The 22,470-nt window shown below is 36.5% G+C and overlaps 1 protein-coding gene across 3 annotated transcripts in view; it reads left to right on the forward strand.

Moving 5' to 3' along the window:
- Positions 1 to 22,470, forward strand: part of DISP1 (dispatched RND transporter family member 1) — a 92,202-nt gene that overhangs the window by 65,170 nt on the left and 4,562 nt on the right. For all 3 annotated transcript variants that reach the window (XM_055725554.1, XM_055725555.1, XM_005433967.4), the window contains exons 3-7: positions 10,745 to 10,774; positions 14,112 to 14,235; positions 15,493 to 15,620; positions 16,035 to 16,132; positions 18,202 to 18,299. In XM_055725554.1, the coding sequence (XP_055581529.1) occupies positions 10,745 to 10,774; positions 14,112 to 14,235; positions 15,493 to 15,620; positions 16,035 to 16,132; positions 18,202 to 18,299 (478 nt within the window). The remainder of the gene's footprint in view (positions 1 to 10,744; positions 10,775 to 14,111; positions 14,236 to 15,492; positions 15,621 to 16,034; positions 16,133 to 18,201; positions 18,300 to 22,470) is intronic.

The following is a 22,470-nucleotide window of genomic DNA, read 5'->3' on the forward strand; positions in this document are numbered from 1 at the left end:
CTTTCCAGAATCACTTGTCTTTCCTCTCTGATGATTTCAATGTTGTCTTCATCTCCTAGTAAGTAATAATTGATGTACATGCTTTTAATTATAGTCAGTGGTGCCTGAACAGTAAAACAAAACAAAAAACCCCAAACACAATGCAAGAGGGAAATACAGAGGGCACCTGAGCAATTTGGCATTAATTTTGCTACACTGAGATTTCTGCCACGATATCTGCTGAATAAAAAAAAAATAATTTATCTTAAAGCTTTGACCGTCAATGCAAAATAGAAATGAGATGGTGCCACTAACAGATTAGTACAAGTAAGGGAAGGTACAGGTAGAAATCCTGATCATACTTCAGATAGCCTGGCTCATCTATTAGGAAATAAGTTTGGGTTTGGGTTTTTTAATATCATCATAAATAGATGAATGTACTGGACTAGCAAATCTGCATACATCACTTCTCCCACTTTTACAGTATTTTCTGTGATGTTAATGGGATACCTCCTCACAAAATTCTTGCGTTCCATTTCCAGTTTGTAGGATGTTTAGTTCATTCAGTCAAATGTGTGAACTTTGCTAACTTTTTGCTGAACAGCTTTGACTATATTAAATCTGTTTAATCTTGCAGTGCTTTTTTTGAGTCTTAGTTACAATACTGAAAGCCTTTAAATCTTCAGTAAATATTCCCTTTTTTTGCTTGCTTCTTACTGAGCAAACAACAAATTTAATCTCAGGACATACAGAAGCTGGTGTTGCATTATATATGTACAGTTTTTCATTTGTGTCAGCATATGCTAAAGAGCCTTCTTAGTATAATTGCTTGCTAAATCCCTTTAAATCTTTTAATTGTGTTGAATATACATACAGTTTATATAATTAAAAAAATTATTACATTCTAAGTGACTAAATGCACAGACATCGGAACAGCAGCTCAACAGCAAAATGCATGTTCAAAGTGAAATACTTTGCTTTTAAAATTTAGAAATGAGAAATTCAGAACAAAATTGCTTAATAATAGTATTTTCACTTGCTGCAAGAGGTCGGATACATATAAAGATAAAAACTAGCATTTGTCCCTGTACTCAGTCTGATAATCTGGAGAAATTATTGTAATCTATCTTCAAAAAAGCTCTCTGGTCAAAGGAGGTTTTCTGAGAGCAAAAATGAACCCCCTGGTGACTTACATTCACAAACTCTTACATCTGCACAGGAAGGAAGACTGAAGCATGTACCAGTTGAAGCGTGATATGTGACAGCCTGAAGTCTCCCTACTCCAGAGTCAAACTTGCATATGCTTACTGTCAATCATTAATGGCTAATAAAAACACGGATTTCAGTCTTTGTGGAGAAATACCTTGATAAAAATAGGTGCTCTTGTACATCTCTTTCATTTTCTTTGGTAGCGTGGGATGGAGTTTTTCTTGTGTGTATGTTGTGATTTCTTGGGTCATGTTAATTTCCTGTCTGTCAGAGAAATACAAGATGTGACCATGACCTTGCATTGCTCCATTCAACTGGGAAGTGTAATAAAACCTGCTTTGAAATAAAATATTTCTAAGGAAGGAACTTTTTGCCAGTAAAAATGCTGAAAACTACTCTAGTCATCATTTAAATCCCAGAACGTATCTATTAATTTCACTGTAATTACCAAGAAAAGAAAAAAGACTAATGGTTTTAGACTTGTGAAGGATCTTGAAATAATATTAGTCTGCTCCAAATTAGCTGTTGGCTTGTTTTCAAATAATGATTCATGGTGGTATTTTACTAAGCCTTTTTTATTGTCTTGAATAGTTCAGAACTTTTGTTTAACTTGCCAAACAGTGCTCTATGTGGTCCTGCCCTTAGTGCTTCAGAAGTTAAAGAAATATACATATATTTATATATAGCTTCAATTAAACTTTTTGAAGAAGCGTGTACTTTAAATTATGTGTAAAATCTGCCATTTAAATCTGGGACAATCCAGTTTATGTTTGATGGCAGTTTTCTTATTGACAGCTTGAGAACTGTGTTTAAAAGTGGCTACGCTCATTAGGGAAAGAAGAATACAAGAAAAATATTTCTAGGGTGTATATTACTTGGCTCCTTCATATGCTGTCAGATTTTCCTACAGAGAAGATGATTTAATTCCTGTTCAAGGGAACCAAGTAGACGCTATTAAGGAAAAGAGCCAGCTTTCCTAGTAGTTGATAATATTTAGTCAGTTGTTGAAGATGAAAGAGGGAAGGCATTAGGAACCAGTATTGCGAAAATGAGTTTCAAAGGAACCTTAAACTGAAGACTTAAGTAAATCCTAGGCTTCTGCGTGTATGCCATCCACATGGAGCAATGAGGAAAAGAGGAGGAAAAACCCTCAACAAACCTCAAACCTTGGAGATGTTTATAGGAGCATTTCAGTTGCAAGTCATCTGTATGTTATACATTTATTGAAGTTTTAATTTGGGCATATAACAAATTGTACTGGGATAGAAGAGACTTCCAGTTGGAAAGGACCTACAACGATCGTCTAGTCCAACTGCCTGACCAGCTCAGGGCTTGACCGAGTTAAGGCATGTTATGGGCATTTTCCAAATGCCTGTTAAACACTGACAGGCTTAGGGGCATTGACCACCTCTCTAGGAAGTCTGTTCCAGTGTTTGACCACCCTCTCAGTAATGTTTCCTAATGTCTGCTCCAAACCTCTCCTGGTGCAGCTTTGAACCATTCCCATGTGTCCTATGGCTGGATCCCCAGGAGAAGAGAGCAGCACCTCCCTCTCCACTTCCCTTCCTCAGGAAGCTGTAGAGCATGATGAGGTCGCCCCTCAGCCTCCTTTCCTCCAAACTAGACAAGGCCAAAGTCCCTAGCTGCTTTTCATAGGATGTTCCTTCCAGCTCTGGTGCTAAACTTCTCCAAGTAACTTCCAACTGAAAATACAGATGTATAGGATGTCAATATGATTACATTGACCTTTTCCCATCTCTGCTGAATTAATGGAAACATAGTTTCCTCTTGTATGGTGGCATGAGCCAGAAGTTTGTGACTGGGAGATGTCAAAGTTACTCGTTACTTTTTCAAAGTAGGTTATTAAATTTTATATTGATTTCAAAGCAGAAAGGAAGTGAGCAAAACCTTGGTTTTAAGTATATACGGTTTGCCACTGGTGTTCAAGCTGTCTGGTTTTACCCAGCGTGTATGCTGTAGGTCAGTAAAGCATACACTTTTTATGCTGAATTTAGGTGAGAGAGAGCAAGAATCACTCAGTGATTTTCTTATTAAAAACTTCCCTACAATTGCATTCCTTGCAGAAAGGCAATGTTATTTGCTCATACTGGCTGTGAACAGAACAGATCTCAGTTGGAACTGAAGAGGTAGGTGAGACTACAAGAAGAGCAGACAAGAACCTTTATAAAGCTTGATATCTCAACAATAAAAATGTGAATTGATGTCTATAATACAGTTGCCAAATAGCATATTGATTTTTGGTGTCTCTACTACAAAACTTTCATTTTGCTTAATTTTATGCAAAAGAATAATAGTAGCAGAAATAGTTTGGAAGTATAAGGTTAAGCAAAACTGCAGCATTGAGATTTCACGCTTTTTAATGGGATGAAATATTAGTTAGTTGGAGATCATCTCACCCTGATGATCTAGAGATTAAAAAAAAATCCTTTTGGATTGTTCCTTGACACTTCATGTGGGAAAGAACATGAAAATTCTTTGCATTTTTGTTGGTTTCAATAAAACCTTAAAAAAAAGCAACTTAGCAGAAAACTGAATTCTCTGTCATCTTTACAACATCCTTCTGTTGTGGGTTGTCGTATTCTTCCTTTATAGATGTAAACAAGCTAAGTGCAGACAAATACAATAAACTACATGTTTAAAAAACATCTAAGGGAGAACTTATTATTGGAGTCAAGGAAAACTGCATCATAGCAAAAAATTAAATTTGGAGGCTTGTAAAAAGTTGTTTGGCAACTTAATCTGTTGGATTTGTTTTCTGAGTGGTTCTAGTGATTGTTAAAATGAAAAAGCACATAGGTGTTATGTCTGATACAGCAGCAAAAGCTAGCTTGATATTTAAGAGCAATTCAAATTGTTCTCACGGGTCAGTGACATTCTGCAAACATGAGGATTTTCTTCCTCTGCAGGGATTTAGTTTGTATTGTATGTTCTAATGCAAGATGTACAATATGATGCATATCTCATTCTGTCCTGCAGGGATTTAGCTTATCCTTGAGTGACATATATATCCTTGAGTAATAATGACAAAAAGCTATGTTTTATCACTTCTTGTAACCAGATCTACCAACAAAGGGAATACTTTCCCTCTGGCAGAGTAAAGCATGGAGGTTAAACACCTCATGATCCTTGGACAGGAGAATCTTTATATTGATTTGTTTGGGGTTTTTTTTCCCCAGTAAGTTCAGCTTTTTATTGTAAGTTAACATTTTTCCTTCAAGTGATTTTTTTTTTTTTTATATGAAAAGAAAGAGGGAAGAATTAGTTTTTCTGCTATTGGCTTTTTAATAATTTTTTATTAGTATGTTTAGATGTCTGTGGTGTACAGAGTGCTTCAAAAAGAAGATATAATCTGTGACCTAAAGAGTACACTTTCAAAAATACGCTATGTATTTTTATGAACGTGATGTTATTTGTATCAAGAGAAATAATTCATCCCTCATAAGAATGCATGAGGAAAGTAGAATTAAGGTTATGGAAGACTGTTCGTGTTTGTCCATACTGCCAGAAAGTGAAGGTGTTACAGATCTACTGCAGTGTCTACAATTTTCATTTATTCTGGACCCTGTTTTGCTAGACCAGTTGTCACGATTGCTTCTGCGTTACCTGCAACACTATTGGTGATTGCTTTAAATCTCTGTGACAGCTGCTTTATGATAAGTAATTGTAAGCTATACATTTATTTTTCGAATATTGTGCAGCTCAGTGCCAAAATTAAGGTCACCAGCCACCTGACCAGTTAGTTTTCTCTGAATGGTTGTTTGGAACATTGAGGTTTTTCCTAATCTGTCAAGTTTCTGTCAGGAACCATTTCCGTGCTACACTCGTGTCTGGGTTTGAGCCCTGAAATTATGGTTGGCTGTCACTGTTCCATGCTCACTGATGTTTGGATATGATCTCAGCTGGATTTGCTAAGAGATCACATTTATCAAGTCAGTACTTCCTCATCCAAGACCAGTTCCTTCAGTGAAGTAGGGAAAGTGGTTGCAAAGACTGGTCCATACCTTTTTGAGATGCTTCTAGTCCAGTCAGCTGGTGGTTCATAGTAAACTGTTTGGTGGCAGGCAAGGCTGAGTGCTTCTCACTAAATGCTTCCTCAGTTAGTGCTGGCTCCAGCTGGGAGGTGGTACCTTGCAACCAAGGCTGGAAGCTAGCTCAGCTGAAGCAAAGCGTCAGAGTCAGCTGGGTATTGCTGCTGAGAGTGCACCTTCTGCTCCCCTGGAATGAAACACAGGAGAAGCACCTGTACTGGCAATTCCAGATTTATCCGTGATACTGTCGGTTGTTTCCTTATGCCTTAGAAAAGGATGTAACAATCCCAGGCAGTGCCTCCTAGTGCCCCATGTCAGGGTGGTAGCACCACAGGTGTTAATTTTAGCTCAAATTCTAACTGGTTTGTTGTTCCTCTAAGGAGGTAAGCGGAAAAGCCCTTCTACATCCAAGCTCCAGTCTCTACATCTGCATGCTCTGGAATAGAAAATAATTCCATCTAAGTGGCATGAAATAAATCAGAAATCAAATGTTTAGCCAGGGAAATACCCAGAATTATAATAAGAATGTAAAATATTTTAATAAGGTATTGTTTGGATAAGTTAGTACAAACATACGTTTTGAAATGTATTGATGCTTTTAAACTGATGTTAAAAAAATAATAATTACTATCATTGAAGGCAGGAATCCTGTTCAAAATCATATTAGTATTCTTTCAACCTTTTAGCTGATTGATAGCTACTAATACTTTTCTAAAAGGCTGGCTGCTGTACAACAGAAAACTCTCTTCAAAACACAGCCTGTTTTCCTAATTTTCTGTTTCATGGCTATCTTCTACAGGGTTTCTTGCACCTGCTCAGGAAGCAGCTAGCATTGATTCCTTGTGGTGCGAGGCAAAGGGGGTTACTTAAATTGATACCTTTCTCACGACTGAGGTTTGTGAAGAAAGACTGCAAAAGAATGTTTTGGAATATCTAGATAGTTTTATTGTCCTCTGACACATTCAGGGTTTTATTCCCCTGAAATGCATTAGACTCATGAAACAAATATACTGCAAAGGCAGTAAACCATCCATAGTATTATTATTAAGTGTTAACTTGGCTTGGAATGGTCCCAAGCTGAGTAACATGTTTGTGAAGCGTTGTTTTGTCCAGGTGATTGTAATGTACAGGTGACATGAAGTTCATAGGACTGGATTTAGTAATACTTATGATTCCCAAAAGCTTTCCATTGTGACTCTTGAAATTAGGACCAAACTGCCCTCCCTGTTACACCCATGCCAATCTATTTAACTTTCATGAGAAAACTCATTCAGTGCTGTAACTGAAAGGAAGTTTTGGTTTCGCTGGGAACCTGAAGCAGGATGGGGCTGAGTGGCATGCCATGCCACCCTTCAGGAAGCTAGAGCACGAGTCATTGTCATTCTCGGACTGAAAAATACATAAAGCAATAACATTTTTGTGTACGTGTGAACTGCCCCCATTCCAGTTGGTATATGTGCCAAGGCACGAACGTTTTCTGTTACCTCACTGTTCAAAATACTGGTTGAAATGCTGAGGTTGTGTTTATTTAGGCTGGAGAGGTGAATGTTAGAGCTGTAGTCATCCAGTCCAAGCTGGTGCCGTGATCCATCCTGCTGATACTCTTGTTACTTCCTACAGTAAACTTTCAGATATTATACCAACACTTTCTAAAAACACCACTCCTCCTTTTCACCATGTTGCACAGATGGATGCTGGTCAATCAAATGTATTTCATTTGAGAAACATCTGGGGTTTTTAACCAATTTGTATATCTTTATGTCGTTCCTAATTGTATGATGCTGAACCTAAATTCACCATTAGGAAAGGACAGGATGAAGTAAATCATCTGTTGAATAGGTGCTGAGGATTGCAGTAAGTGGTGGTAGAATAGAGCCCGTCCTTTTCTTCCCCTTTCCCTTCTCCCCCTTGGTGCATAGTATGTGTTAGATTTTAATCAGTGACTGTAATTTATGTAATAACTTGGTTGTGCTAGTCTCGTCACAAACAACTGCAATTGTCACTTTCTGCTATCAAACCTGTGAGAACTAAGTACGGAGGTAATTTAATACACAGATCAGCTTGGCTTTTGTCCCAGCAAAATAATGGAATTCACCATTTCTTTCTCATGAAAACTGATGAGGATTTTTTTTTTTGTCTAGACTTATTTTAGAGGTTAGTGGTGTCACTTAAATGAAAATGTAATACTTCAAAAATTAGATACAGCAGCATTAATTAAGTGGGAAAGATCTGGTTTTGCCATGCATTTCTGTATTTTAGGGCATAACTAAAGAATTTTTTAGGCATAAATTTCAGGGATAACTTTTCCTATTGACCAATATAATAGAGCCATCACAACAGCTGCAAGGGATTGGTTACACTGCTGGAATTCACCCGGGTGTACACAGGTTTTTTTAATGCATGCTTTTTGAAACAAAACAGTTTGATGGCAGGTGTGACCTTTAACCCTCCCTAACTTTGAAGAGCTTAATCATCATCATTTGTTCAGCACTGAATATATTTTGCAGGTGGAGGAAACAGAGGGAAATGTAGTTTGGTTTTGCTTGGAAAGGGGGAGAATAAGGGATGGCTGTGTTGATATGTTTTACCCCTTTTGTGTAAACCAGATTAGGCAAAGTTAATTTTTTGAAGGTCTATCTAAAATTTTAACGTTCCATTGAGAAAATCTGTGTTGCCCTACAGTTACATGATCGAAAGAGTAAAGCTTGAAGAGAGATTTAAAACATACCCATCTACTAAGATTTTGCATGCAGAAGGGGTTGGGAGAGCTGTGGAAAGAGTAAGTGTGTACAAGAAGATCCATTGAGAAGCTACCTGCATCATCCCCAGAGCGTTACCGATTACACGTCGGGCCTTCCCAGAAAATGTTTGTCTTGCCAGCTTTTTGAGAACTTCAGATGAGGTTCTGTACCTCGCTGTCTGAGCAAACCATCGTATCTGGGGGGAGTGCACAGTGATGCGGACATGGTGCCCCGGGTGAACCAGCTAATCCTTCACAGAGTCATGGCGATCATGGGAACAGTCGTACAGCGTGATGGATGATGTGGATAGCAGTGCTGGCAGCCCATGCAGAGGAAGAGTTGCCTCTATGGGGGTTAATTCTCAATTAAAACACCTGTTTTTGTTTTTGTTTCTCCAACCATGTAGATTAACTTTTTAAAAAAAAGTGCGTACTAAAATTGACAAAGTCTGGAAGGCAAGTTTGTCTGCCAATATAAACTGGAATCCTCATATAAACCTTTGTACAAGTCAGCGTAATTACAAAGCTTATACTAATTGTCCTTGGGTATGCGAAATAGTTGTATGATGTTGTTGCTCATGGTAGGGTTTGTTATGACACAGATGAAAACAGGACTCGCTGTCTAATCAAGAGAAGTTGGTTCAGTGGTTGAGGCTGCAGATAGGATGGCGAGCAGTCCCCTGAGCCTGCCACAACTTCTTTTCAGCCTCAGGCAACTTACTGTTGCAAAGTAATTTCAGTTTATTTGGGTTTCTGTACATTTTAGCTACTGATGAGTCTGTTGTTGTGGTGGTACCAGAAGTTTTTGGCATCAGTTGTGAAATTGGGTATGTTCAGTTCCTCTGAAAGTCAGATTTATGTATCTTGGACTGCAGTCTGAAGGTTGGTGACGTTTCATAAATTTCATCTTAATTTTTGTGGCTGGATTTAACAGAAGATCCTTGTCTGTACATTTCCTTAATCTTTTGACTTACTGCAGCTGCAGATCAGTTATTTTGTTTTACTACTCCTTTTCCTCCAGCTTTCTCATGGCTGCAAGGAGCAATTTTTACTATGTACTACCTACAGGCATGCCCCAGTTAGCGACTCTACTGCTTTATTGGGTTGGGGCATTTCCAGACAGCAGTGAATTACAGCTGATAGAAATTTGCTTTTATACAATTCTGATTACTTAAAACAGTTAAATTAAAATGGTTTTGTATTTCTTGAGGATATAGATATAATAGCTTTATATTTCTTGATGGAATGTTCCATCATAGTTATAATTGTGCTATATTGCTTGAGACACACCGTGAATGAAGATGAAGAGTAAAAGAGGGCTCAGCATGAGTGTTTAGCTTTGCGAGTTTAATTTGTTTTTTCATCCTCCCTGTCAAGGAAAGGGGTAATAGGAATGGTCACCATTATATTATTCTGTGCTGTCAATTATGTTTTCATCACCCTTTTGCTGTCATGTTAGCTAGCAGTGCTTTGAGTATGGCCTGTTGCTGTGTTAAGAGCTGATTTGCATTGGGTTGTACTGTTTGTTCAGTGTAACAAAGCATTCTGTTTCAGAGGCTCAATTTTACATGGATTATTTCCCCTTTATAGTTGCTCTGAGTTAGAAATGGATACAGTCTAAGAGTACTCACACCCAGTGCAGGCATGGTTGCAGCTACCTTGATATGATTATGCCAGAACATTTTGGTTCTCCTGGACAAGAATTTCATCCCAGTATGTCGATTCTTATGTTTAAAGGACAGCAGATCTCATTTCTCAGCACTGAATTAAACTTCAAACTTTTGTGAAACTCTGCAAGGAGTCTGAAGTTTAAACTGTTTCTCCAGCGGTGCGAGAGCATGCACATCTCCTTCAGAGACCTCAGTGTGGAAATATTGAGTGATCTATTTTATGCAAGCAGCTGTTTCTTAACTCATTGTTTCTTTGCCTTTTTAAAGAGGTAATGTTAAGTATGTCCTTGGTGGTAAAAGTAAAGTAAGTCCATAACCTAACTGAAGGTGTAGTATGGTTACATCTTTTGTGTGATTCTATGTCGCATTCATAGACAGGAAAGTCTTGAAAGGACTTGCAGATTCTTCATGGGATTTTTTAAAAAAGTGGAATTTATGTGAAATTTACTGATCCAGTAAACAAAATGCAGTGCTCACTGAAAAGCAGCAGATAAGAATAATTTGCATGTGGGTTTGCTATCTCCTCATCAAAGTAATATTGTTTATATTAGATATTTTAATAAATAACAAAAACTTGCATAGAAAAGTTATTCTATATAGGAACCTCCTGTCATTCTGTTTCTGGTGTTATGGCAAGATAAAATTTATGGCCAAAGTTAGGTTTTTTTGTAACGGAATTACGACTGGTGGTTAAGGTTTGTGAATTGCAATGTCAGAACACGATGTTTTGGTTGTCTGTTCTCATCACATGCAAACTTTGTAATGATTTTCAGTGGTACTGATTTTTTATCATGTTAGTTTATTTGGTCTCTTGTTGAAAACTGGAAAAGCTTCTGGAATAATAATCCCAAAAATCAGCTGCATAAAATTCCACTTTTGAAAATCCAGCTGTCTTTGTAGCTGTAATTATTCTCTGAATTACTTGTTTGCAAAGACTCAATTGAATATGATTGTATGCCTTTTAAGATTATTCATATTCTAAAATATATAATTTTTGTAATTTTGCTTATCCATGTATGGGAAGAATTAAACAAATTTGCACATGCATGTATATTTCATATATTTTCAATTACTCTCTTTTTTTCCCCTCCTTCCAGGCCAGCCAGACCATTCAAGTTACCAAAAAGGTAAGGTCTAGTACTGTCACACATGAGGTTTGCAGAATCATAAATGCAATCAGTTGGTGGCAAAGCTGTGCCTCCCCATATAATGCAAGAGTACGGAATACTCAAGAAAAATAGTAGACAAGCAAATTAAAGCACATTTTAAAAGAAAAAAGATATTTCTTTATGCAGTGGGTTGTGAATTTCTGTAACTGCCACAGGAGACTGTGGAGGCATCAGCAAGTTCAAACGTTTAGAAGACTGGATCTAAAATGGCTTCCTAAATAAATACTGAAAGACAGAGCCAGGGACAACTCTTTAGCATACTTAATGACATGTCTATGAAACCTGGAGGAGCAGGAAGGAGGTAGACCACAGAAGGTGGCCAAACTCACATACTCTGTTTATGGAGAGGCAACTAGTTTCTCCATAAATACTGGTCCAGAATTTTAAAATCTTATGCAGATTTCCATGTTCCTTGTTTTCATATATTTGATGGCATTTTTTTATTACAACCCCATGCCGTTTTCGTTGTGTGTATGTACACTGTCTGCACAAGCATAAAATCTCTGCAACTTGGTACCTACCTTCTTGATTAAGGGTTATTGTGAGAAGTAGCTTGGTTATATCATCAACAATGATACAACAACCTGACAGAAAAGTTCAGAAAATGTCATCATAATGATCTTTTCTTCTTCCTAAAACCAGAAACCTTATGCAATCGGGAACACTAAATTTGGACTGTATATGCTCTGAAAAATGGCAGGGTCATAGAAAACAACAGAGCAACTGTTACTGCATCAGTAATAGCAACAAGAAACCATCTCAAATCATTAACAACGTAATCCACCTTTAGGATTTGGTTTCAGTAAGGAAGAGGCCTGTTTGCTAAGTGGCTGTTGTTACATAAACCTGTGTGTTAATATGAATTCAGTCACACAAGTACCTATTGCTCGTAGTGACCTCTTCATGGAAACTCTATGTTGTATGTTTCAGTCTCTTTATGTGAGACTGGATAGCAGTTCAACCTGGGTATGTCTGCATATAGGTGCTGAATTGTAAAGTTTAACACTATCCACCCGTTTATGCTGTAGATTAAAATGGAAATGAAAAGTAAACACTAGCTTTTTTACCTTCTCCTTTTGAAGAAAGCATCTGAGGTCTTGGGGCAACTTGCTTGAAACTAGTCCTTTAGTGCAGCACCAAATGATGCTCAGACAAATAAAATCAAAATGTAGCACAGTTAGTCCTTTTTGGTGTTCCAGCCCAGGTCAGCTTTGCTTATCTGGATTTCAGTATGTGAATCTAGAAGCAGGACAGATTTGCAGATGTAAACAAACACTTACTCTTTTCTCTATGTGGCTTATTAACATGATAAACACTTCACCTGGGACATAGTTCTTTTACAGCTGGTGACTGAAGCATTTAACCAATTTAAGAGCTGCTCAGCTGAGAATGGAAGTGTAGAGACAACATGTCAAAGTGGTCAATCTGGCACTACTGATGAATAAGAAAATAAATTTTTCAGGTCTAATTTTTATGGCTTCAGAGCAAATGTCTGTAATAGCTAGTCAATCTAGCTTGGTGTTTATGAAATCATTTAGTCCTAAAAATAGGACAATTCTATTAGGTCATTTACTTCCCTTCTACTTTGTACAATTGCTCATTTGGCAAGCTGCCCCTTTGTGAGTCACTTTAATAAAACCTTACACTTCAGATTGCTTTTTTTCTTGTGTGAGAGTGTAAGAATTATTCCCCATTTACCTAGAGGGAAGTTGGGATACACCCGGTGCTTTGGATTTCCTTGCTCCTTAAAGCTGTACGTAGACCCCCTAGACATACCTATTTCCCCATGCTATGGAAAGTCAGCAGTAAGCTTGCTCACTGCTGTTTATTTTACAGCTAGAAAATGGGAAGGCTGTTGCTGGAGTGTGGACCTGAGTATCATTACCTCCCTTCTTAGCAATGGGACAGAAAATTTCTGTAGAGCAGATAATTGAATTGTGATTAGGTGACGAGTTGCTCTGAAACGCAAGAAGAACCGTAATCTTTAAGACGGTAGAAATAAGTAAAGTTGCACTCTGCTATAAATGTTCATGTTATGTTGCACGTAAGTTGAGGAGGAAAATAAGAGTTTGGATCTTCTTGATCAATATTTGGTCTGTAACGGAGACTATTGGTATGGAATGATTCATAGCCTATAATTATTTTTCTCATGCTGCTTAAACTTTATGGGACTTTCTGTACTCTTATTTGCTCTCAAGATTAGACAGTGTTGCCTTTGAAACATAAACTCTGTGTATTCAAATCTTTACTGTAAGAAAAATTAGTAAGAAACTAAGGTGTCCGGGTTTCATTTTATTTTCTGATAATTTTCTGACAATTTAACAAAAATAAAAATATTTTATAAAAAGGATGAAAATTAGATCTGCATATAAAAATTTTTGCACTTTTAAAATCCAGAATGAACTAGAAGTTAAAATCCAAGGATGTGTGTTATACTGAGACTAATCAGCATTAATTGTTTAGCCTTTGTGTATTATGTCATAACTCCCTTGCACCTTTGAATTTACAGCAGATTTTATGGATCATTAGTATATAGGGTTTGAGTATTTTTTTAATGACCATTTTAAATATAGAGGAGATGTTTTCTTTGGGCTTCTACTTCAAAATTGATTCTTCCTCTGTTTGGTATTTTTCTCAAAAAAGCTTAAGCTTTTGAAGAAGAACTGTGATGTTTTCTATCATTACATTTTTTAACAAAGCATCTATTTTCTTGTGGTCCCCAACCATGGATAATATCCATGCCAAAAGTTAAGTATAAAGTTAAGGAAAGAGTATTTATATTTTAAAAATTGTGTTTAGTCTTAAACAACAGTTTTCACTTCACATATGCTTTTTCCCCCACATTTTTAATGTAGATTATTGCTATGGCAGTTTTAAATACTGAACATGTACTAAACAACAGAAATATCTATTTCACTAGCCCGTAGTTATTCACCATTGTAGCAGTACAAAGGAAATCTAAGATAAAGCCTGCATTTTTGTCAGAATCACGAGGGGAAAAAGAATAGTCTGATATTAAAAGCTTTTTGGTATAAGAATACCAAGTTTCAGTAGGGAGATTTGATAGAAAGTGGGTTGGTTGGGGTTTTTTTGATTAATTTAAAAAAAAGAGTGATGTAGAAATAAACCGTTTCCAAATGGTTTCTATCCATTTATGATAACTAGCTTAATTTCCTGTAAGTATAACACAGAAAACAGGTCAGTGCTTCAACATGGTTCTTTAGAGAAGTATGGATTGGTTTTGTCTATAACTCTTATTTCTGTAACATCTTTTTCTTTGCTCCTCTCCGTGTAGCTACGCTGCGCTGATAGCTGACTGGCCTGTGGTGGTCCTGGGCATGTGTACTGTGTTAATAGTGGTGTGTGCACTGGTTGGAATATTAGTTCCAGATCTTCCAGACTTCTCTGATCCGTTGCTGGTAGGTAAATATTAATCAATTGTACTGTCAAATAAGTATGTTTGATTTGCTGTCTTTTCAGTGGTATCAATAAACAGCAGATGCAATTACAGCAATTGGTACGTTCCTTTTAAATTGAGATCTGCCCAGAGGAAGAACCTGACTCTTAATATGCCTGAAAAGTTTCCCTGTACTGTGAATTTGTTTTTTTCCAATTTCCAGAGAGATTCAATTGGTAGTAAGTTTGCAGAAGCAAGTTCTGTCTAATGAATCCACAAAAGAAATTAATTGCTAAGGAGCCTTTTAATTCCGCTAATTAAAAAAAAAAGTATTAAAACTTGACATTGGAGCAGCTAACTGTGATACAAAGTTGCAGTTGCCATCGGAGAGTGTTATCCACTAGTTTAAATTCCAACTGCATTTTGCTATTGAAAGGTCATATGTCCTTCAACAGAACTGCTGTAGATTGAATAATGTAAATTCATCCCAGTTTTAGATGTACAACACAGTACAACTCAGACCATACGTTCTAAATCAGGTTTCAAAGAGTAAGGGCCAGGATCTATTAAAGGAAAGAGGATTCTTAAGTGCCTTCTGGGGATGAAATTATATCCATATTGAAAGTCTGAAAGTAATTTTTATCAGATTCTGTTAAATACTACACTGATTTCTTACTTCTCATGAACTGTCTTACCCATGAGTAGCTGTCAGGACTTTTGTTGAAAATACTGTATTTAATTATTATCCTCAAATGAAAATATACTGTCCCTGTAAGTTATTATTATTTATATTATATTCGTGCTTATCTGTACATATCCATATGTAATGGATATTTCTTGAAAATAACCACGTTATTAAGATTGTTTGGAAGTCACTTTCAAAATTAATTTGCCTTATTCTTGGACAGACAGAGAAGATATTATTCAGTGGTTTTTGAATCACAGTTAATCAGTAAAGAGTGATAACTGAGATACAGAAGAGGACTTTGTAAAATGTCCTTGCTCTGAAAACTGTGTTGAATGTTTCATAGACTTAAGTTGTCATCAATTCTCTGGGAGAGAGGTAGTATGTGCAAGAATTCTTAATCCCTTATCACTTGACACACTTGGTCATTATTTTGTCTGACCTGTCATAAGGCATTTTATCTTTAAAAGTTGATGCCTGGAGTAACTATGCTTCATAATGAAAACTATCCATCACTTTGATCATGTTTCCACTTTCCTGTTTGAGCTAAAGAATGAAAAGTATTAACGGAATTTTGTGGTGCTCTTCTCTTAGGGTTTTGAACCAAGAGGGACGGCTATAGGACAGAGACTTGTCACATGGAACAACATGGTCAAAAACACAGGGTACAAAGCAACACTTGCGAACTATCCTTTCAAATATGCAGATGAGCAAGCTAAAAGGTAAGAATTTGTATTAAAAAGGCATTTTATTTGGGGCGGGGTGGAGAGGTGTATGTACGTAGTACTTGCTCCGCTACCCTCTGAAGTTCATATATTTACTGCCACTGATTTCAATAAATACAGAATTCTGAAGGCCTCTCACATGGAACTAGATATTTCCCATTGCAAGCTCTTTAAAAAAGTATATAATTTTAGTTTTCTCTTTGAATTATGGATATTTTCTGGGCTCAATGTTATTTACTTTGAAGTCTCCAATTTAAACAAAAAGTTCAGTGAATGTTTCAGATTTTCTATACCAAAGTCACATTGGTAAAAACACAGTTTCTCATGTAAGAGCTATTAAGATGTGTGACTTGTTTGGATGCTTCTACTAATAATCTCATTGCTAAGGTAAAAGTATTTATTCTGTTTTAGTCATCAGGATGACAGATGGTCAGATGATCACTATGAAAGAGAGAAGAGGCAAGCAGACTGGAACTTCCACAAGGATACCTTTTTCTGCGATATTCCGAGTAAGTGGAGAAATGATGTAAGGAAGGATGTAATCTTCTGCCAGTTGCATGATTTTGGAGCTCTTCTGTATGTTGTGTGCCTTATTAGGAAAATACTTTTTTGCTTAGTGGATTTATAAGCACCTTCTTTCTGTATGCAGAAGTCTGAAGAAATTGGGCTGAAATGTTGCTGTTCTATTGGTTCTTCCTAGGAAGCAACTGTGTTTATTTAAAATGTTTCCTTTAAAGATTATATAAGTTATTGGTAACACTGATCATTGTAAAAGCAGTGTTTTGTGTATGACTATAGAGGTAGCACCTAATTCACACTAGGGAAGAAGTTGTGTTTTATCTGTGCCATTAACTTAATTCTATAAAACCTAAATCAAAATACTTTTCCTGCATATGTCCTAAAAGAGTTCCACAGGTCATATCTTGTACAAGATTAAGGGGTTTGTTTAGGAAAAAACAACTACCCCACAAAAAAACCCCACCCCAAACCTACACACACGCACAAATCCCAAACAAAACACCCCCCTCAAAGAGAGAAAAATAAAAATAAAAAACCCACCTGAAAGTGCTGAAGGCTTATGAAGCTGGTAAAGTTAAACTAGAGGACAAAAAATTACAAAGAAGTCTTTATTGACTTTTTACAAGGCATACTGCAAAGCTCTGATAAGTCCTGTTCTGGCAGAGAGTATGTATTAGCAGATGTAGATCTTGCCTTTATTCATAGAATGACCTGCGCTCTTTTGCAGCTACTTCAATATGTGAGAACTGATAACAGAGCAGACAAACATAATTGTGAAATTAATTGTTTATATTACTTGAGCTAAGAGAACGATGACCAGTAAAAACCAGAGTGAAAAACAAACTTTTTTCTTTTCTATTATAGTGTGGTCTTATGTCTAAGTGAGAGGATGTGAGCAAGGTTGTAATTTCTGCTCCTGTGAGCAGAACCAAATTAGACTGAACATACCTTGTGTAAAGAAGAGGAAATGTACTTGAAACTCTACTGAGCATTAACTGCAACTTGAAGCAGAGTTAACTGCTCTTATCCTCCCCCCTGTTTCTGCACAGTCTCACTCTTTCTTTCCGCTACTGTTTCTGCATAGTCTCAGTTGTGGCAGTCATGAAGGAATTGCACTTCTATGGGAAAGTTTGCCAGTCCATTATGTAAAGAAAACAGTTGATTTCCTCTTGACCCATTTTTGTCATTCCTGGTATCTTTCTTTGTCTGCTCCAGGATATGCAGATTTCAGTTTCCTTGATCCTAAAGCACTGTCAGAGATCATAAAGCACTACCCTGAGTCTTTTCATTACAGTCTTGTGAAAGGCAAAAATTGTGCACATTCACAGCAGTGGGAAAAAAATTCAGCCTTTTGGTTTTTGGAGTATTGTAATTAAAATGATAATATTTCTTAACCCAAAGTAACATGCTATGTTATGCAGCACCATGTATTTGTGGGTTTATGTTTCCCTCGTTGGCTATGCGTAAAGATCTCACTGCCACTAAGTAATTATTTCATTTCCTAAAAGCTGTCTTTAATAAATGTGATTTAATTTGTTATTTAAGATGTATGTGTCTAAACTGTAGAATTCTTAGAAATGGCCTCAAGGATATCACAACAATTTCCACTGCAGACGTTTGCTTCTAAAGCAAAAACATTCTTGTAGAAACAGCTTTATAATTATTATTTATATTCCCAAATGACTTACTAAATCAGGCTTTGATTACTATTATCTGCGTACTGCCATTATGCTGTGCCAAGAATTTCATAGTTTGCTGATTAGATCTTTTGATTTTTGTTTGTCATATTTCAGAAGATAGTTTGCTTGAATGGAAGTCTGTAGAGCTTCTAAGTGGTATATAGTATTGAAGATGCCATATTTACTATAAGCACTTTAAGGAAACTGAAACTTTCATGTGGACTGAGTCTTAGAGATGAATAGCTCATCTTGAAAACGAGGTGAATTCCCACGACCTGACAAAGATTTCATCTGTGTCATTTGAATGGTGGGATTTTGCCTCAGTCTTTGATACCAGACACACCCAAACAAGCTCTAAAACCCCCCTCCTGTAATTTCAGGTGATCGCTATTCACGAGTGGTGTTTACATCAACAGAAGGAGAGAATTTATGGAATTTGAATGCAATTAAGTCAATGTGCAATGTAGATAACTTGAGGGTAAGTAAATATGGCATTTAATTTGTTTAACTTGCAGATAGGAAATGTATTTGAAACTTCGTTTTGCTGCCCGTTGCCATCCAGTAGCATATTAGAGGACTTCTCTTTGTTCCTGTCATTTTCAAATGGTCAGTCAGCATGCAGATGAAGTTGGAAAACAACTTGTGGTTTGTAAATAAGATTATATTGGGGAATTTATTTGGTTTTGCTACTAATACAACCTAGAATGGGGTAGAGCAGGGTTGCTTCAGAAGGTTTTTTTTTTTTTTTTTTGCAGAAGGGACTATCCTAACTTCTACTGGGAGTTCCCTCTTAGAATATTGTTCCATGGATTTTTGTTTTTGTTTCCCAGCAAATAATTAGTTTTTCATGCTTTTTCACCTTCAGGTGAACTAATTGCATCCTCATAGCATAGGCCATTTTCTCTGACACCCAGTGGGTCACTCAGATTTATTTATTTATTTTTTAAGGTCAACAGAGAATAGGTTGGCAGATGGACATCAAAGGAACATAGATACAGTAGCTAGAAATATAGCCCAATTAATTAGATGTGGATAGTGATACTTTCAGAGTAAAATTAATTTGATCTTTAAAACTGAGTGAATGAAAGGAGTCATTTTGGCATTGTCTGTCTGGCCCTGTTGTAATTTTTCCAGGCTTTCCTTGTACTCAGTACTTTGTGTAGTCAAAATAACTATTGTAATAGCCAGCTTCAGAGGCTACCATAGCTGCTTTTACATGTGTTGGAAAATGATTTAGCACTCCAATTGAAATCAGTGTCTGGTTTCAACTGATGGAAGTTAACTGGCAAAGGCTAAAATACAATAAGCATTCATTTTTACATTTGTAAAATACAAGCTTATCGCTTGCTGCAGTGAACTCCTTTGAACTGTTGACTAACCATAATTGGCTTTGTACTAGTAACTTTGTATGGAATTGAAGCGATACGTCTTTCTTCTGTTAATAATGATCTGTTTATTTCCAAATTTTTCTCCTCCAAATCAAAAATAATCTTAAACAATTAACTTCATGTTATACTGCATTTATTTCATGAGGAATATTTTCATCGTTAGGTTTATCATTGCCTTATAGACAACCGTGTAAATTTTGTGAATTCCCAAATTGTTTTCCCTAACAGCTGGCATTTGTTTGCTTAAAACATTGAGCTGTAGTGAAACATTGTATAATCCATCTCCCTGGGCAGTTTGCTGACATTTTGTCCTGGTTGGCCCCTGTTGGTGTAAGTGGGTTTTGTCCTCATGTGCTCATGAAATATTCTTATTTCCCCATCAGAGATTATTGCGCTGCCAGGATGGCTCATGTGATTACCCTTTATTTCTTTCAATCGGAATGAGCCTGGTGAGCAAAGTACTTAATCGAAGTATTTAAACAAAGTATTTAAACTAACCAAGCTCAGTTTTGAATGAACTGAGCTAGGGAGTAATCATATTGCCAGTTCAATCAGGATATACAGTGGCGAATAACCTTTTACAAGGGTAAAAATTGAGAGTTAGGGAGGGCGTGCTAATCTTTGGATTTAACTGTAAAAGTTTAGTCACATAGACAGCTGGTGCAGGTAGATCCCAGGTAGTACAGATCATTGCAAAGCAGTGCAGTCTGTAATAAAAAAAATATATACTCTGTGTAACACAATAAAGGCAGTTAGTTACCTCTGAAGAATAATCTTTGTCAGGCTTGCGTTACCCCTGAGGACTTTTTTTCCTCCCTATATGCACACATAGATAATAATGTATTATTTCAAAGACTGCTTTACTTCCTGAGACAAGGACAAAACTACTTCAAAAAACAAGCACCTTGCATCTTGTATCCATAAAAATAGCTCTTCCTTTGAAATAAGAACACTTCAGAAAACTAAATGTTGGCTATTACAGCTACGCCCACAGTTGTGTAGATATTTACAGAGAATAATGTTGCAGACAATGTTTCTATGCATCTTTTTTGTAATGTAGGCATTTACTTAAGAATATAGTATTTGAACATCTCAGCTGAGCAGAACGACAGTCCAACATGATAGCAGCATTGATTTTTAATCTAGCTAGTAGACAAAACAAACTGATATGGTTAGGTTTTGCAATTATTGCTGGTCTATGTATGTAAATTTATGCTAAAAATTAGAAAATGCTGAAGCTTTTTAAATTAAATGTAAAAAAACCTCGCTTGTTACTTGCAAATAACATGTTTGAATGATTTTAGCGCTTAGCAATTTCTAAGCACTTTTTAGAATTCATGAGGTGCTGCATATGCCCCACTTCTGAATGCTAAGCTCTGCCAGCAGCCAGTCCCTAGAGAGGATGCTGACTTGCACTGCAGCTATCGGAAGAAACTGATGACTTCAGAGATGTAGTGGTCTTACCGACTGTCTTCTGTAGTTGTTTTTGTTGTTGAATTCTTGCTTGTTTAGGGCCACAGCTCAGTTGAAATACGCAGCAAAGCTTTCTGTATTCAAAGACAGGAAAATCAGACACTTTTTTTTTTTTGGAAATGCAAACCTCAGAATTTATGTATTCTACAGATAAGCAGGATTTCAGAACCAACTAGTATTTGCTTTAGTATGAACTAACAATATATCCCGTATGTGTTAATTGTATTCCCATCTGCTTGTAACTACTTTATATGTTTTACTGACACTTAGGGGCTCCATCCTACAGCTGCTTAGCATATGGTAGTCCTGTAATCTTCATGAAAACTTTATATACAAAACAACTATAGGAGGTGTTCTAATTTCTGACTACTTGGATAAGAGCAGCCTTTTTTTTTCCACCTGTAAATTGCAGAATGTTTTCCCTATTAACTATAAACAGTTATTTTATAAACTTCAAAGACTGTAAATGATCTCCTCAGACTGCGTATTTGTGATTCTGTGTCGCTGCCTAGATCCATTTGGGCAGGTCTGCCCACAGGTACAGCATATGCACAGGTTGCACAGCTTAGTTTCCTTACTTGTTCCAAAATAAATTAAAATCTTGCCAGTGGCAGACCAAGTCTGGCAACAGCAAAATGGCCTTTTCAGTTCCTTTGGATCACCAACAAAGCCCAATGCTACAATATATTAACATTTTACGTAGTATTTTAATGAGCTATCTGGAGTGAAATTTTGTATTTTAATTTCTAATTTCCAGCTTGGCAGCTGGAAATGTTACTTTATCTTTGGCAACAGTTACTTTACCAGTGAATGTTTATGGCCTGCAGCAAGTGTTGAACAGATTATAAACCTTATTGTCCCATCTTGAACTTGAATACATAGAGAAGACAATACAATCCTTTCCTCCCAATTTGCCTATTATGTCCTCATAGGATTAACCTGGACATGTGCCATGAAAAATACAGATATGCTATTCCAGTGCTTCCTTTTATTTAGTAGGTTGTTCAGTTTTTCCTGAGTTTGCATGTGTGAATGTTTTTATCTGGAAACAATCAAATGTGAATTATCCTGGTTTTTTGGAATGCCGGTTTGTTATTGTTCAGAAACTGGTTGACAAAATTAAGCCCTTATTAAAGGTTTTATAACTGCCATGAGAATCCCCAAGTGCAGGGTTTTTGTCTGCATTATAAAGGATTGCTAATAATAAACTGATGCAATTTTGCCAATTTTGCTAAAAAAAACAACAAACCCAAACCAACCCAAACAACCAAAACCAATAACACAACCCAAACCCAAAAGTGGTATATTTCAGATCACCTGAATTTAAAACATACATTGATAATGGTTTCAGGGTCAAATCCTGTAAACTCTTAAGCACGTGACTTTATTAATGTGGCTTTGGTAATATGTGCTCATTCTATGTGACTTGATTAAATCTGAAATTTTACATATATCTAACTATTTGAAGGATTAGCTCTAAATTGTCATGTATAGCAAGCTATAAGTTCCAGCTTTTAAGATTTCTATTCCTTGTGACCTATTGAGTTTTCCCAACATGAGAAAATTTCCCTGATATCTAACCTTGTTACCTAAGAGTTTCAGTTCTATTTTATAATTACTTTCAGTTTTGTCTAGAAGTGCCTTATGGTGATTTAGCCAAGTCACGCTCTTATTGGCTTCAACTAAATCTGGAATATTCTTGAAGTAAAAGAAGGTTGTCCACATAAGGGGTTAACACAAAGCAAAGGAGAGTCCTTAACCAAAATGTTAAAATTGCTATAATTTTTT

The sequence above is a fragment of the Falco cherrug genome, chromosome 13, assembly GCF_023634085.1.
Source record: "Falco cherrug isolate bFalChe1 chromosome 13, bFalChe1.pri, whole genome shotgun sequence".
Taxonomy (NCBI): Eukaryota; Metazoa; Chordata; class Aves; order Falconiformes; family Falconidae; genus Falco; species Falco cherrug.